Below are 13,528 nucleotides of genomic sequence, written 5' to 3'. Positions count from 1 at the left end.
ACTGATGCTTCCTCCCTTTATCTGAGGGAACACAGCTGTCACGTTCATTTTAACTTCATCACAGAGGGAATTGGTAGGGTCATTGGTAGGAGCTGTGTAGCTGTATCTGAACTTTTTGAAGTATGTTTTGGGCTTTCTTGGTAACACTGATGCTGTTTCACCAATAGGGTTTGATTAATTGGGGTTTTTTTTATTGGTTGGGGGATTTCTGCCTCTTTTTTTCTGTTTCTTCACCTCCAGCCTGTCTCCTCTGCCTAAGTGGTTTATCATGGTTTGGGTAATTTTTGGGTTCTTCTAACAGAGGTTTGTACCTGGAGGACAGGATGTGCAGATGCAGCAGATTGTTGGGATGTACTGGTGTTAGTGCAGGTATTGTTAAAGCTGCAGTTTCCCACCACAGGGGAGATAGACAGAGTGGCCTGGCAGAGACTGCTTGCTGCCTCTCCCTCCCTGCACTGCTGGGCCTCCCCTGTATCCCGCACGAGTCAGATCACATCAGTGGCAGAGCAGAAGGTTGATACTCTCCCCAAACAACTTTGGTGTGAGATCCTCATCATAGACCCTGTGTGAGGGTGCAGCAGGGTCTGTGGAACTGACTTTTTGGCAACAGCTGCCAGGCTGGACTGAGCATAATGTGTATTACAGAAAAAGTCACTGGGGCACTTTTGATAGGGCTGCAGATTGTATTTAAGAAAAGGGGTGAGATCTTCATACTCTGTGGAAGCCAGCCTTCCCAAAGCCCTTATTCTCAGAAATGGCTGCTCATTTACTTCTAAACTCAAGTGTGGATTGTAGTACAACTGTATGAGACACTGGTTTTTTGTTTTCATGTGTGTAATCCGTGGCTTTGGTGTCTCTTGAACAAACAAAACTGCCAAACCAGCCCAACAGCAGCAGTCACAGGGCTGCTGAGGAGCACTCTTGTGCACATGCTGATAATGCAGGGTAAGTTTACCAGTGGACCCCTGTCCATCTTGGGGCCAGGAGAGTGCTGTGGCACATGTGTCAGTCTGATAATTTTGCAAGAGCATCTGCCTCGGGTGACTCTATGCCTTCACTCCTTGTTTCTGTTTCTTCTTTTATCTTCCTCACTCTGTCCTTTGCTCTTGTTACTCCTTTGTCTCACTCCTTTTGTGGCCTTTATTTTCCTTCCCTCTCCAAGCCTTCCTCCATGCCAGTGTCCAAGGCTAGTGGGTTCAGGGGGCTTCTGGGCAGCAGAGGACTTTGCATCTGTCCTGATTTCATAGTTGCACACGTAGCTGATATCCTCAGCCAGCCAGGAAGGTTCTGCTTGCAGCACACAGAGCAGTGAGTGGAGAGCACCTTCTCTGGGGCCTGGTTCCTGCAGGTGGAAATTCAGTGGTGGATCTGTTTTGTGCCCATGGTGCTTCCTGCTGGTGTACCTGATGCAGAATGCAGATGAAATGAAATGCCCTGTTCCTTATTAGAAGAGGTTTCATGTGCGCAGTGGCTCTGCTCCCAGCCCTCACCCAGCATCTGTTTTGTTTCCTGCTCTGCAGGGAGCCCGACCAGCAAACTGAGCAGTGTCTGCCAGGCCTCTCACAGGACTGGATCTCCTGTGTCAAAGACCCATGGGAGCAGTTTTGGCACCTCAGCTGTCAAGGTAATGTTCTCATTAGGTGTGTACTTCCTTTTTGAAGTCCAGCTTTCTATTAAATGGGACTTTTTAGCATTAAAAATTCTGCACTTCAGGCAAATTCTTGGATTGTCATTTCATGTGAAGGTTTACTGTGTAACAGATGGAGCCATAGTGAACATGGTGGTTATACAAGATGGTAGTGTCACTTCATGCAGCTCTGACTAGGCTTGTCTGCATATCTGTTAAAGGTACTTCTACTTCTCTGCAAGGAAATCCATGGAGGGCATAGTTCCCCAAATATTTTATCTTTCAGAAAAAGCTCTTCTGTAGCTGCCTTTGATCTTCTTCACTTTGTTAGTCACAGAGCATGATTAAACCAGAGATGCCTACCTCAAAACCATCACTCTGTTCATTATTTTTGTACAGCAGCTGTTCCAAGCAGCCTGAAAATAACTCGTGTAGTGTTTTTACAACTGCCTGGATTTAGAAAAATGTTTGTGTAAACAGTGGAGTAACATTTGGATGTGTAAACAAACAGCAGTAAATACAGTTCATGCTTCTGATCTGCAAAGCCCAAAAGGTACAGAGCTGAACTGTCTCACATAAAATCTTCCTCTCATCTTGTGCTAGGGATGATATTTCTGGCAGGGAAGTGGCGTCAGCCAGGCTCTGAGAGCAGCTGGTGGGTGTGCTGCTGGAAACAGGAGCATTCCCTGTCTCCAAGCCTCAGTATTAAAGCAGGAAATGCTGGGGGAAGGCTTGCCATCAGCCTGCAGAGAGCAAATCACTTCACATTTGGACCTGAGATGCTTCCTGTGTCTGCTGGGGAAAGGTGTAGCAGACTTGTCCGAAGCAGTTCATTTGGAGTGGCATTTTCAGTGTCAGGTGTGCAGCTGGCAGTCAGATTTTAAAAACCTGTGTGCTCAGATGGATTTCACTTAACTATGTTGAAAATCGTTCATTATTCTTTATTTTTCACTGATTTGGGACGGGTTTTTTCTGAAAAGTTTTCAGTGAGTCAGAGTAGGCACACATCATTAGTAACAGCTGAATTCTGTATTTCCAGGGCAACGTTAAAAACTGAAGATATTTTTAAAAACCCACAGAAGTCATACTTCGGTAAACGGAAATGTAATTTGATTTATGTCTTCTGGTTGGTGGAAAAGCTGTAATTTTAGGGTTTCTTTAAAGAGAAGAGTGTGCCTTATAGTTCAGTGGGATCTCACAGGTTGTGCATAACTCGCCACTTGTCATCTCTTCACTGTGTGCTAGTTTTCTGTATTTATTTTAATGACTTCAGGCTGTGTTTCTGCAGCCAGTCTCAAATGCAGCTGCAGTGGAGAGGACACGTTGTGCCTCTAGCCTTGTCTTCACACCTCCAGTTTGCCAGCAGTTGTGCAGCTGTGTGGTGACCCAGAGCAGACAGCCAACCTGTGTGAAAACTAATGTTTGCAGCCACGTGTGTCAGTACCAGGAAGATGCCAGGAGTTGCAGGGGCTGATTTCTGCTCATGATCCACCCCAAGGACAGGCCAAGTGATTGTAAAACCATGCCTTTGGGGTTCACACTGATTGTAAAAGAGAGCAATTGCACTGTAACAAACTCCCTTAAATGCACTTGACTTGACTTCTCTGCTGGTCTCAGACCCACAAGTGCCAGGTGCAGATGACAAAATGGTTTTTACCTGATGATTGTTGTTTCTGCCAAATGGTGAGTTCTGTCTGGAAGGGTTGTGTGCCACTGCATCATTCCAGTTAGAGGAGAGCATGAACTCCTCTAAAAGAAGAATTTTCCCCTCCATAACTTGTTTCTTCTTACACTGTCTTCTCTCTCTGAGATTGTGTATGCAATCACAAAATGATTGAGATTGGCAGAGATCTCTGGAGATCAACCACTCCAACTCAAAGCAAGGTCAAATGGAGTAGGTTCCTTGGGAATGTGTCCAGTTGGGTTTTGAGTATCTTCAAGGCTGAAGAGTCCCCAGCCTCTCCACCAACCTGTTACTCTGTTTGGTCACTATCAACAACAAGGTTTTCCTTATCATTTCCCGTATTTCAGTTTGTGCCCATTGACTCTGTCCTTGCGTGGGATACTCTTGAGTGTTGTCTGGCTTGACCTTCATTACACCTTCCTAGCAGGTATTTGTATGCATCGATAAGATGCCCCTCAGCCTATTTGAATTTTAAGTGAAATACTTTCATATAAAAAATTGATCAGAGAACATGAGTCAATATTTTTGCCTGTGTGTGACATGGTAAGAAACAGTTACTGCTGTTGCAGATGTAACCTGCCAACTGAAATTTGCTTTGTGTGTCCTTTTACTCAAGTGTTGACTGATTTTTCAAAATGTCCTATTTGAACAGGTAATTTGGCCTGCCCAGATGGTCCGTGCTGCCATTTATTAGCAGTCACCTGTTTTATTTCTCTTATTGAACATATCACTGATTTTTGCACCATGTCTTTTTATTTGCAGCAGGAGGATCCTCTTTTTGCCACCATGCCACCCCTTTGTCCCATTGGGAGTCATTCCAAGGTGCAAAGCCCCAAGTCGGTCACTGGAGGACTGGGAGCTTTTACAAAGGTATCCTTCCTTCCTGACTTCTGTGCTGGGACAGGCAGCCCAGTAGTGCCATGTCCTGCTGACTTGTGCCACAAGCCATGAAACTTCAGTGCTTGTAAAACTCTTACTGGAAGCAATGTATCTTGCTGCTCAGCGCTGTGGCATCTCTCAAAAATGTGTCTTGTTTTCTTTTCTTTCCCTGTGGCTCGGCTGTACCTGGGATCTTGCATTTTATCACCTTGTCTGTCCTCTCTGGGGTTCTTTTTTGAATCACTGTTGTGTTTAGGCTGATATTTTGAAAGCTATTTTTAATGGGATGCAGTAGAAGTAAACTGCAATAGATCTGTCAGGAGCTTCTTAAAAATTATAACAGTGATTTTTGAAACTCAGATGTTGCTGCTTCTGGCTGTGTTTCCTTAAATACTACTCCATGGAATATAAAATTGTTTCTGCCAATGGTAGATGATCCAAGTAAAAGGTGAAAGAATGCCTCCTACCAGTTACAGTACCTACAACAATCTTAAAGGGGAAAAAAAAGCCCTACAGAGGCTTTTCTGTGTCGCTGCCCTTAGAGGTTAGATGTAGGGGAAACATGAATGTGTGTATGTCAGGTATAATCATTTACAGTGTCTATAGCTATTGGTTGTAACGTTCCAGGATAGAAATAAAAAACAGGTTCAGAACATGAATTTGAAACTTTGAAGTGTCATGGCTCTGTGTGGAGATGCAGGATCTGAAGAAGTCAGGTCTGGCCAAGTCCCTTGTCAGGATGAGTGGTACTTGTAACACTACCAGCAGTTGTTGTGACTGTAATTTCCAGGACTGCATTGTCACTATGTCAGTTTGTCGCACCACCCCACTGCTGTGTGGGAGCAGCCCTCACTTGGAGCCGAGTTCGAGTCCCTGTGGTGGTGAGCACTACGTCTGAGTTCTCCTGTTCCCTGGAGACAGGCTGCTCCACAGCAATCTTCAGTGGTTGAAGGGCATGCCTTGGAGTGGCTACCTAGAACAGAGGCTGGACAAGATTAAGAGAATAAAGTGGGCCTTTATTAAAGGCCTTCAAACAGGTACACCTTGGGCAGTCAGAAGCCTCCCAGAGGCTACACCCAAGATGGACAATGGGCACCAGTTTTTCAGACAGTTTTAAGTTTGGTCCATTTACATACCAGGGATTAATCCTCCAGTTACAGCTTCAGCTTATGAAGTCATTTATCCCCAGTTTGTTCCCCCCAATTCACTTTTGTTTATACTTTTTGGGGCCTGAGGCTGTAGGGTGTCCTTGGGTTCCAGGCCCAGAGGGATTGCTTTGTCTGACCAAAACGTGAAGACAGTAACTCACACTCTGTATGGAGCTTGGAGTTATGCACTAATGCAGTACAGGGTCTGAAAATATAAAAGCTAAAATCGTAAGGCATCCAAGATGTTTGCTGTCCTTGTGACTGTGTGCTGCCCTTGCCCAGGTGATAATCAAGCAGGAGCCCGGGGAGCTGCCGCAGCAGGCAGCAGTGCCGGCGGCGGGTGCGGCGCAGCCCTCGGTGCAGCAGTACGTCACCGTCAAGGGCAGCCACATGCTGGCCCTGTCCCCGCAGAAACCTGTCGTGAGCACCGGTGAGGGGACCGTGCAGTCTAAGGTAAGGGGCACCTGGGCATCTCTGGGCTGCTGGGAGCTGTCTCGTGGTGTTACTCCAGCCCTTGGTGCTTCTCTGGGGGAGCAGGGTTGCTCGTGCCTCGCTCCCAGGTGCCAGCACCATGGGTAGCTGGGTTCCTGTGGGCAGAGTGGCTCGTGTCCTGCTTCCCTGTAGTGCTTGGGAAGGGAGCAGGCTGAGCAGGCACTGTTGCCTTTTATTGTGAACAGGGACGTCACCCACTTCTGTCCAAGCCGTTGCAGCGGGGGATGCAGGTGCTTTTGGGCTGTCACCCAGAATGCTATCTGCCATCTGCAGCTCTTGCTGAAAGTCATCCAGGTCTTTCCATATAGGAAGGTGAATTCTTTTCTCTGGGTGCAGGCCTGCAACATAAGAGAGCAGCACAAACAGAGAGTGAGGTGGAGGCTGAGCCAGAGGTAGGATTAGGTGAAAGCAGTCCTACTTGAGTGGCAACTCGAGCATTTTACTGTAGGAGTCATGCCAGTGCAGTTTTGCTTTTCCAGGAGTGACACAGCTTCTGAGAAGGCACAGTGCAGTGACAAGATGACAGATGTGTCAGAAATTGTCTCCATTCTTGCCTCTTTCCATTGTGGACAGAGTCAAATGACGTGCCAGGCACTAGAGATTACATACAGAACTTTCACGTTTGCATAAGTAAATACTTTTTTTGCATTTGCAACATTTCCTTGTTCTTTTTGCTGCCTTTCTTGCCTGTTTGAGCAGGTATCCAAAAACTCATGTTCCACTGCAGTTACCATTAACACATAAAATTGAAGCACTTTGTGGGTTCTGCTTTGAGGCCGTAGTTTTCCCAGGGAATCTGTTCCCATCCCATAGATGTGTTGAAACTGAATTTCTACATGTCTTTAATTCACCAAGGCAAGCTTTATCTTCAGCTGGAATTAAGCCATTGCTTATAAATCAGAAACAAAGGAATTGCCCTGTGATTTGAATGAACTTAATCTTTTGTGGGTGCACTGAGATCCTGACTGGTTTAACAGTTTATCGTTTTACTTGGGATTGGCCTCTTGCCGATTTAATTTTGTTCCTGAATGAAGAGCTTCTGTTCGTGACCAGGCACGTCCTGAAATGTCTGGAGATGGGGGTGGTGTGCCAGCCAGGATTCCCAGGATGCTGTGGCCAGCAGGGCCCCATCCCATCCCATCCCTGTTTGTTGCAGGTTGTTGGCGTTCCCGTTGGTTCTGCGCTGCAGTCGACGGTGAAACAAGCGGTGGCGATCAGTGGTGGTCAGATCCTTGTCGCAAAGTCCAGCTCCTCGGTGGCAAAGGCTGTTGGCTCCAAGCAGGTTGTGACTCAAGGTGTAGCCAAAGCCATTGTCAGTGGAGGTGGAGGGACAATTGTGGCTCAGCCCGTGCAGACTATAACCAAAGCGCAGGTCTCTTCCACAGGAGCTCTGAAAAGTACATCTCAAGGCTCAGGTAGAGTGATTTTATACCTGGTTAATAGCTAATGATGGGTCTATAACGATGTATTCGGCTGCAAAATAACTGTGTGTGATTGAAAGACTTGAAAGTGAGTAAAGAGCTCTGTAGGAAAATTCAGGATGAGATTAATAATAAAGAAAATGTTAATTCATTATCTGTAAGGGGGTAGAGGGAGCACAAGGGCTTTAAAAGATGCAGTGTTCTGGGAGTGGAGACCAGATCGGTGCGCTGGGGAATGTGCAGGAGAGCTTGCAGACTTCCATGGAGCCGGGTCTCTCATTTTGGCCTGGCATTATGGTCCTTTCCCCATGAATCCAGCCAGCCAGAGCCAAAGTGTCCCTATTTCAACCCCACATCTTCCCTAGTGCTTGCAGGTACAGGAGTATGGACAGAAGCCCCCTGTGTGCATGTGCGCACAGCTGCTTTAGGTGAGCCCAGGCTGAGGCTCTGGGCTGTTGGAAAGCTGCTGTGTGGTGCCTGGGGCTGCAGAAAGGCTGCAGACCCCACGGCTGTGCTGCTTTGGTCTGCAGCCACAAGTGGGACTGCACTCAGAGAGATTTTTTCCAGACTGATTAAAATATTGTCTGTGCATTGCTGGTGGAGTTAATCCTCAGTTAGAGCAGCTAAGTAGGGATTACTGAGGGCTGGTTGCATGTCACTGAGTACTTGCATCCTGAGCAGATTTCAGTGCATACTACTTTCTGCAAGCAGCTGGTTTATTCCTTTTTATTCTCTCTTTCTAGTGATGGCTACACTGCAGTTACCAGCCACCAACCTGGCAAACCTGGCAAACTTACCACCAGGCACCAAGCTGTACCTCACCACCAACAGCAAGAACCCTTCTGGGAAAGGAAAACTGCTGCTGATACCCCAAGGAGCCATACTGCGAGCCACAAATAATGCTAGTTAGTCTTGCAGGGAAATCTAATGAGTTAAATAATGTAATCACTGCATAATTAATATGTTTGGCATTTTTGCTAGAAAGCATCCTAGTGCTGTGGAAATCAGTAATGGCATAGGGTTTCTTTGTTCACAACAATCCATATGTGGTGCTTTTTAAGGCTGAGATCTCACAAGTGGCTTTTGTTCTCAGTGAAACTGCTTTTCATGCTGTGCTCTCAATGCAGAAATGGTTTTTTGGTTAATAGGCCTGTTAATGGAACTCCCAGTGTAATACCTGCAGCTGGGGCAGTCCAACTTTCATCAGCTCATTGGCACCAGAGAAGATCAGATACTTGTGATGTTTATGATAGAGCCATGAGTATTTTTTTACCCTTGTTTCTTGATGAGAGACTGCAAAAAGTCACTGTTCAGGCTGTTCCTTCTGGAGACAGAGCAATATCAAAGTGTCACTGCTAATTACCACTGCTTGGTATCCATGATTTGTTATTATGCTAACAAAATTGCATTGACAGCCAGTGAAATTAAAATTAAGAAGCCAGTGAGATTCAGAGTGTTTCCAGAGCTTTTGCTGCAGATCCATAACCTGCAAAAGAGTGATGAAAAGATTGTTCTTTTGTTGGACAGCATTTTCATTTCATAGAAAGTTCAAAACAGCCTGAAATGAGCTTTGCTTGTCCACCAGCCCTCCTTATCTCCCCAGTAGCTCCTCTTGTTTGTGGCATTAGCTGAGCTGTAAGAGAGCACAGCAGCACAGCTGGACTCTTCTTTACTAAATAATAACATTACTTGACTGCGAAACACGTGGCACCAATTGTCTGGCAAAGGCTTTTCAAGTACTTGTATATACAGAGATGCTTTAGCAGCTGGCACTGTCTGATTACCAAAGTGTCAAGTCTTTTCCTCTGGTTACAGGTCTTCAGTCTGGTTCTTCTACAAATAGTGGAGGAGGAGGAGGAGGAGGTGGAGCCCAAAGCACAAGCAGTAACTTGTCACAGCACCTCACCTACACATCCTACATCCTGAAGCAGACACCCCAGGTCAGTGGCACATCTCAGTGGAAGCACATTGGCATTTCAGGCTGCAGGGGTGTTTGGTGGATGTCCTGTGGTTCTGTGGAATGTGAAACGTTCTGGGACTCAGTGTCTGGATCTTACTTGACTTTTCTCCTGCTCTGCTTCCATCAGAAGGTGTTCTGCAGCAAGAAGGCTGCACCCAGTTCTTAGTGCAGGGGCATCCGCCGTAGTTAGCAGTGCCTTGTCTCAGAAGATGAAATGTTGTTGCGGCTACAGTATAGCCACAAGCTTTTTTCTGTTACTGACACTCCTAGATTTCTGTTGTGTTTCAAAGTGCTGACCTCCCTGATTTCTTTCTGGAGCAGGGCACCTTTCTGGTTGGCCAGCCTTCACCTCAGGGCTCTGGGAAGCAGCTGACTCCAGCATCAGTTGTTCAGAGCAGTGTAGGAGTTGGAGCAACTTCCACACAAGGACAAGCCCTAAAAGTGATAACTGGACAGAAAACAGCTCTGTTTACACAGGTAATGTGCAACTGATGTGGTTGTTTTTACTAGTTTTGTCAGATGAAGTACAGGAACCACAGCCACACATTATTGAGAGCATTTCCTTTCACAGTTGGGTTGATATGAGGTTTTGTACAATTGTGGTGCTGGCTGTACCTCAATGAGGAAAGCACACAAAGGCTTACTTTCATAAGACTACAGATTTCCAGCTTTCTCTTCTCAGAGGGAGTCAGCTTGCAGTCTGTAAGCTTGGGGTTGCTGCTTTGTAAATGGGCTCTGGGATTCTTAGTGAAATGGAATTGGCAACATGAATAGAGTTAGGTGCAAAAATGTACTTAAATACTTGAACTTTAGAAATGGGTCACCTGCTAAAGCTCTTAAAAACCTTCGGGTTTGGTACCTCTCAGAGATCCTTCTTTTAAAAAGTACTGAGTAGTCTCTATGAAATTCAAATGCCCTAAGAGTACTTGCAACTGATTATCCAAAATTCAAGATTGGTACACATATATTTGCAAAGTCAACATTTACAAAATTGATTTCGGAGGTGATAATTTTGTTCCAGCACTTATTGCCAGAATTTGATTTTTTCAAAAGTATTTTGAAAATATTTTCTGCTAATATAAAAAGCATTTCTTTTGTTTGTTTTGCTGTTGTTTTTCTGTTTTGATTTGGGTTTTTAAAATAATTTAAAACCTTAACTAATATTCTGTTTTCCTTATGCTGCATTCTTCCTCAAAGGCTACATCCTCTGGACAGACATCACTGGTGAAAATATCAGATGGGTCTATAAAATCAGTGCCTGCCTCATCCCAGCTCTCCAAACCTGGCACCACTGTGCTGAGAGTGTCAGGAGGTGTCATCACCACAGCTGCTGCTCCTGCCGTGGCCCTCCCCTCAAATGGGCTGGCCCAGGTGAGAGTCAGCACTGCCAGTGTTCTGTAATGCAGTGTTTGCACTCTTGCCACGACAGCCCTAGGAAAGGACTTGTACTGCTTTTGTCCCCTGCAGGTGCCCTCAGCTTGCTGCTGGGACTGCTGTTCCCTGTACCAAGAGCTCTAAGCAGCCTGTGGGTGCTGCTGAGGGCACAGGCCCTGCCCAGTGCTCGGTGCCCAAGCTGCTGGCAGCAGGTGCTGGGGGCTGGCAGTGCCTGCTGGCCCTGGCTGTGTGCTGAGGCTGTCACTGCCCTCCAGCCCCGCAAGGAGCTGCTCTGGCATGGAGGGAGGCAGGGCACAGAACGTTTGCATTCCTAAAGTGAATGCCCTTGTGAGTGGATGCAGCCATGGATCCAAGTGATGCAGGCTGTCCACTGGAGTGGAGCTGCAGTGCATGGAGAGGGGAGGAGGCAGCACAATGAAGAGTGTGGACTTCACTCTGAGCCTGTTTCTTTCTATGTGTCCTAATCTGTGCCTCCCAAATGGCTGTGCAGGGTTGATGCCATGCTGCCACAGCCTCCATTCTATATGTCCCATCATTGTGTATGGGCTTTTGGATATGAGCTTTAGAATCTCTTGCTTCCTAACAATTGATAGATAAAAATTTGGGTTTGCTGCTTTTTTTTCTTATGTCACCTTGTTGTGTTTATTTTTGAATCACCTGCGACATCACACCTGAAAAGGGATTTGTTATCTCTCTCTGCCTCTTATTGCCTTTTATTTGACTCTGCAGCAAACAGATAATGCAGCTTCCAGTTCATCATCTTCTGGACCTCCTGCAGCAAAGACACCTGGACAGCAGCACCAAATCTGTGTAAGCCAGAGCCAGCCCAGTTCATCAGTAGTGAATAAGACTGCGACTTCCAGTGTTGTAAGTGTTGCTTCCTTGATGACTACAGCAACACCTGTGACAGGAAAAGCTACAGTATCAGGTATTAAACTCCCTTCACACCTTTCCCAGAGAAAGTTAGAATCCGAGTTCTGTACATATCTTCACTGTAAATGGAAGAATCTAGTCACCTGTATATGTGAGTGAGTCAAAGTCATGCTTTCTAAAGCACCTTACTAGCAAAACTTTTGTAGCCAAGGAAATTTCCTATAATTCAGCATCCTTTTGGCATTGACTGTATTGATACAAATAACAGCACAAGTTGCCCTTTGGTAGTGGAGAGGGATTTTAGTTTTCGTGCCAGGTTTTCACTAGAAGATGGATTTTGCCCGTCAGGAGCAGAGTGTGTCACTATCATGATACCAGCAGTACTACAGACTTGATTAGTTTGTGACAGTGAAACTCTACTGTACGCAGAGAATGAGCAGAATTTGTCTCTGAGGCTTTGCATCTGCTCTGTTGGGATTGAAAATGGGAGAGATGTTGATTAGAGAGAACTAGAACCTTTGAAGTCAAAATTCATTAAGTACAGTGAGCTAGGCTGGATCTGGATCATTCAAGTTAATAAAAATGGGATGCCCTTGTGTGGAGGGGAGTTCTCCTTATTTAGTTTTTTTTGTATTTCTATCATATTTCGTGTCAGGGAAGGCAAACACAGCAGGTCTGAGGGTTATGAGTTAAATTTGGAAATTTTTGTTTGCATTAATTTACCTGCTGGCATGTTCTGTTCACTTGAAGTGGTTTCTTATGAAGTGAAGGCAGAGTGAAAATACAGAAAAGAGAAAATAAGTGACACTGAGCTCATCTGACAGTGTCTTTTTGAAGCAGCTCTTCTTGTTTCCTCTCTACTCAGACTTAAACTTCTCTTTTCTCATGGGTATATTTCACCCAGAGCTTGAAAATAAACAGCATAGACTGCTAAGACTGACAGAATCCTGCAGGAAGCAATTCAGTATTTTTCTCTTTGCAAGGAAAGCAGCCAGGTGGGTTTTTTGGAGGAAATGAGCCATACTAAATAGTTTTCAGATTAAGACTCCCATTTACATGTGAGAATGCTGTCTAGATTTTGTTTTGGGGTTTTTCTATAACCCAAGGCATTGACTTCATGATGGAAAACTCTTTCTTCAAGAATCTCAGAGGGAACAGTGGCTATAAAACAGTTATTTCAATGTAATAACAAAGAAAAACTCAGAACTGTTAAAATTCTGAACATTTGTGTTTTTAAAGGTGACTTCTTGAAAAGGATTTCAAACTTCCCCTTGATTTGTATCAAGCAGTGTCTCCCACCCACCAGGCTGATAGGGTTTGTTGAAAAGGTCCCTTTTTTAACAGCCTTGCTGTTGGGTCCCTTGCTGTCCTACCCTGACACATCAGAGTGTCCCACACAAAGGAGTGGGTAGCACTAGGTGAGCATTCTTGCCTGGAGGTGAAAGCCTAACTGACCAGTGCTGAGCATCCTTAAAAATCAAGAAAAACCAAGACATCTTCACCAGAACATGCATGTTTAGTACTTGGAAGGTAGCTGTGTTTCACTACTACTACTACTACTAATAATAATAATGTCAAAACAAATCATAGTTATAAAATTGTCATGGTGAAACTAAGAAGTTTATTGTTGTCAATGTTTTAAAATAGAAGCCTGCTAAATTTCTACAATCTGAAGAAAACTTAGCTACAGATTGAATACAATTACATGGAAAATAGCCAGTTTACCAGTAGAAAGGATGGACATAGGCCCAAACCACAGCGTTAGAGTGCTGGCTGTGGTGCCTTGGGGTATTATCACAAGGAGATGACGTCTTGTGGAGGAGAGAGCTGGCAGACAGGTGATGGGCACTCCTCACCTGTGGGACTGTGGCACAGCTTGGAGTTCTGCTGATTTCTCCTGAAGTTACTGAGTGCTGCCATTGATAATGCTGTTAATGTCTGAATGTTCTGCTTGTTCTTTTGGCCTCAACTAAAATCAGGGATTTAGTTCAGTCTCAGTTTAATGTACTTCCCAGCCTGAATAGCCGTCCTTACGGGTGTTTTCCATGC

The 13,528-nt window shown here is 45.3% G+C and overlaps 1 protein-coding gene across 10 annotated transcripts in view; it reads left to right on the top strand.

Moving 5' to 3' along the window:
- Positions 1-13,528, top strand: part of YEATS2 (YEATS domain containing 2) — a 48,402-nt gene that overhangs the window by 20,334 nt on the left and 14,540 nt on the right. For 7 of the 10 annotated variants that reach the window (XM_038145792.1, XM_038145794.1, XM_038145793.1 and 4 more), the window contains 9 exons: positions 1,521-1,624; positions 4,074-4,181; positions 5,621-5,791; positions 6,987-7,245; positions 7,995-8,156; positions 9,067-9,191; positions 9,533-9,688; positions 10,409-10,582; positions 11,336-11,534. In XM_038145792.1, coding sequence (XP_038001720.1) covers positions 1,521-1,624; positions 4,074-4,181; positions 5,621-5,791; positions 6,987-7,245; positions 7,995-8,156; positions 9,067-9,191; positions 9,533-9,688; positions 10,409-10,582; positions 11,336-11,534 — 1,458 coding nt within the window. The remainder of the gene's footprint in view (positions 1-1,520; positions 1,625-4,073; positions 4,182-5,620; positions 5,792-6,986; positions 7,246-7,994; positions 8,157-9,066; positions 9,192-9,532; positions 9,689-10,408; positions 10,583-11,335; positions 11,535-13,528) is intronic. The other 3 variants (XM_038145798.1, XM_038145796.1, XM_038145791.1) reach the window with 1 other exon arrangement.

This window comes from Motacilla alba, chromosome 9 (genome assembly GCF_015832195.1).
Source record: "Motacilla alba alba isolate MOTALB_02 chromosome 9, Motacilla_alba_V1.0_pri, whole genome shotgun sequence".
Classification (NCBI taxonomy): Eukaryota; Metazoa; Chordata; class Aves; order Passeriformes; family Motacillidae; genus Motacilla; species Motacilla alba.
Note: the sequence above shows the minus strand (reverse complement) of the source record. Positions and strands in the feature narration are given on the sequence as shown.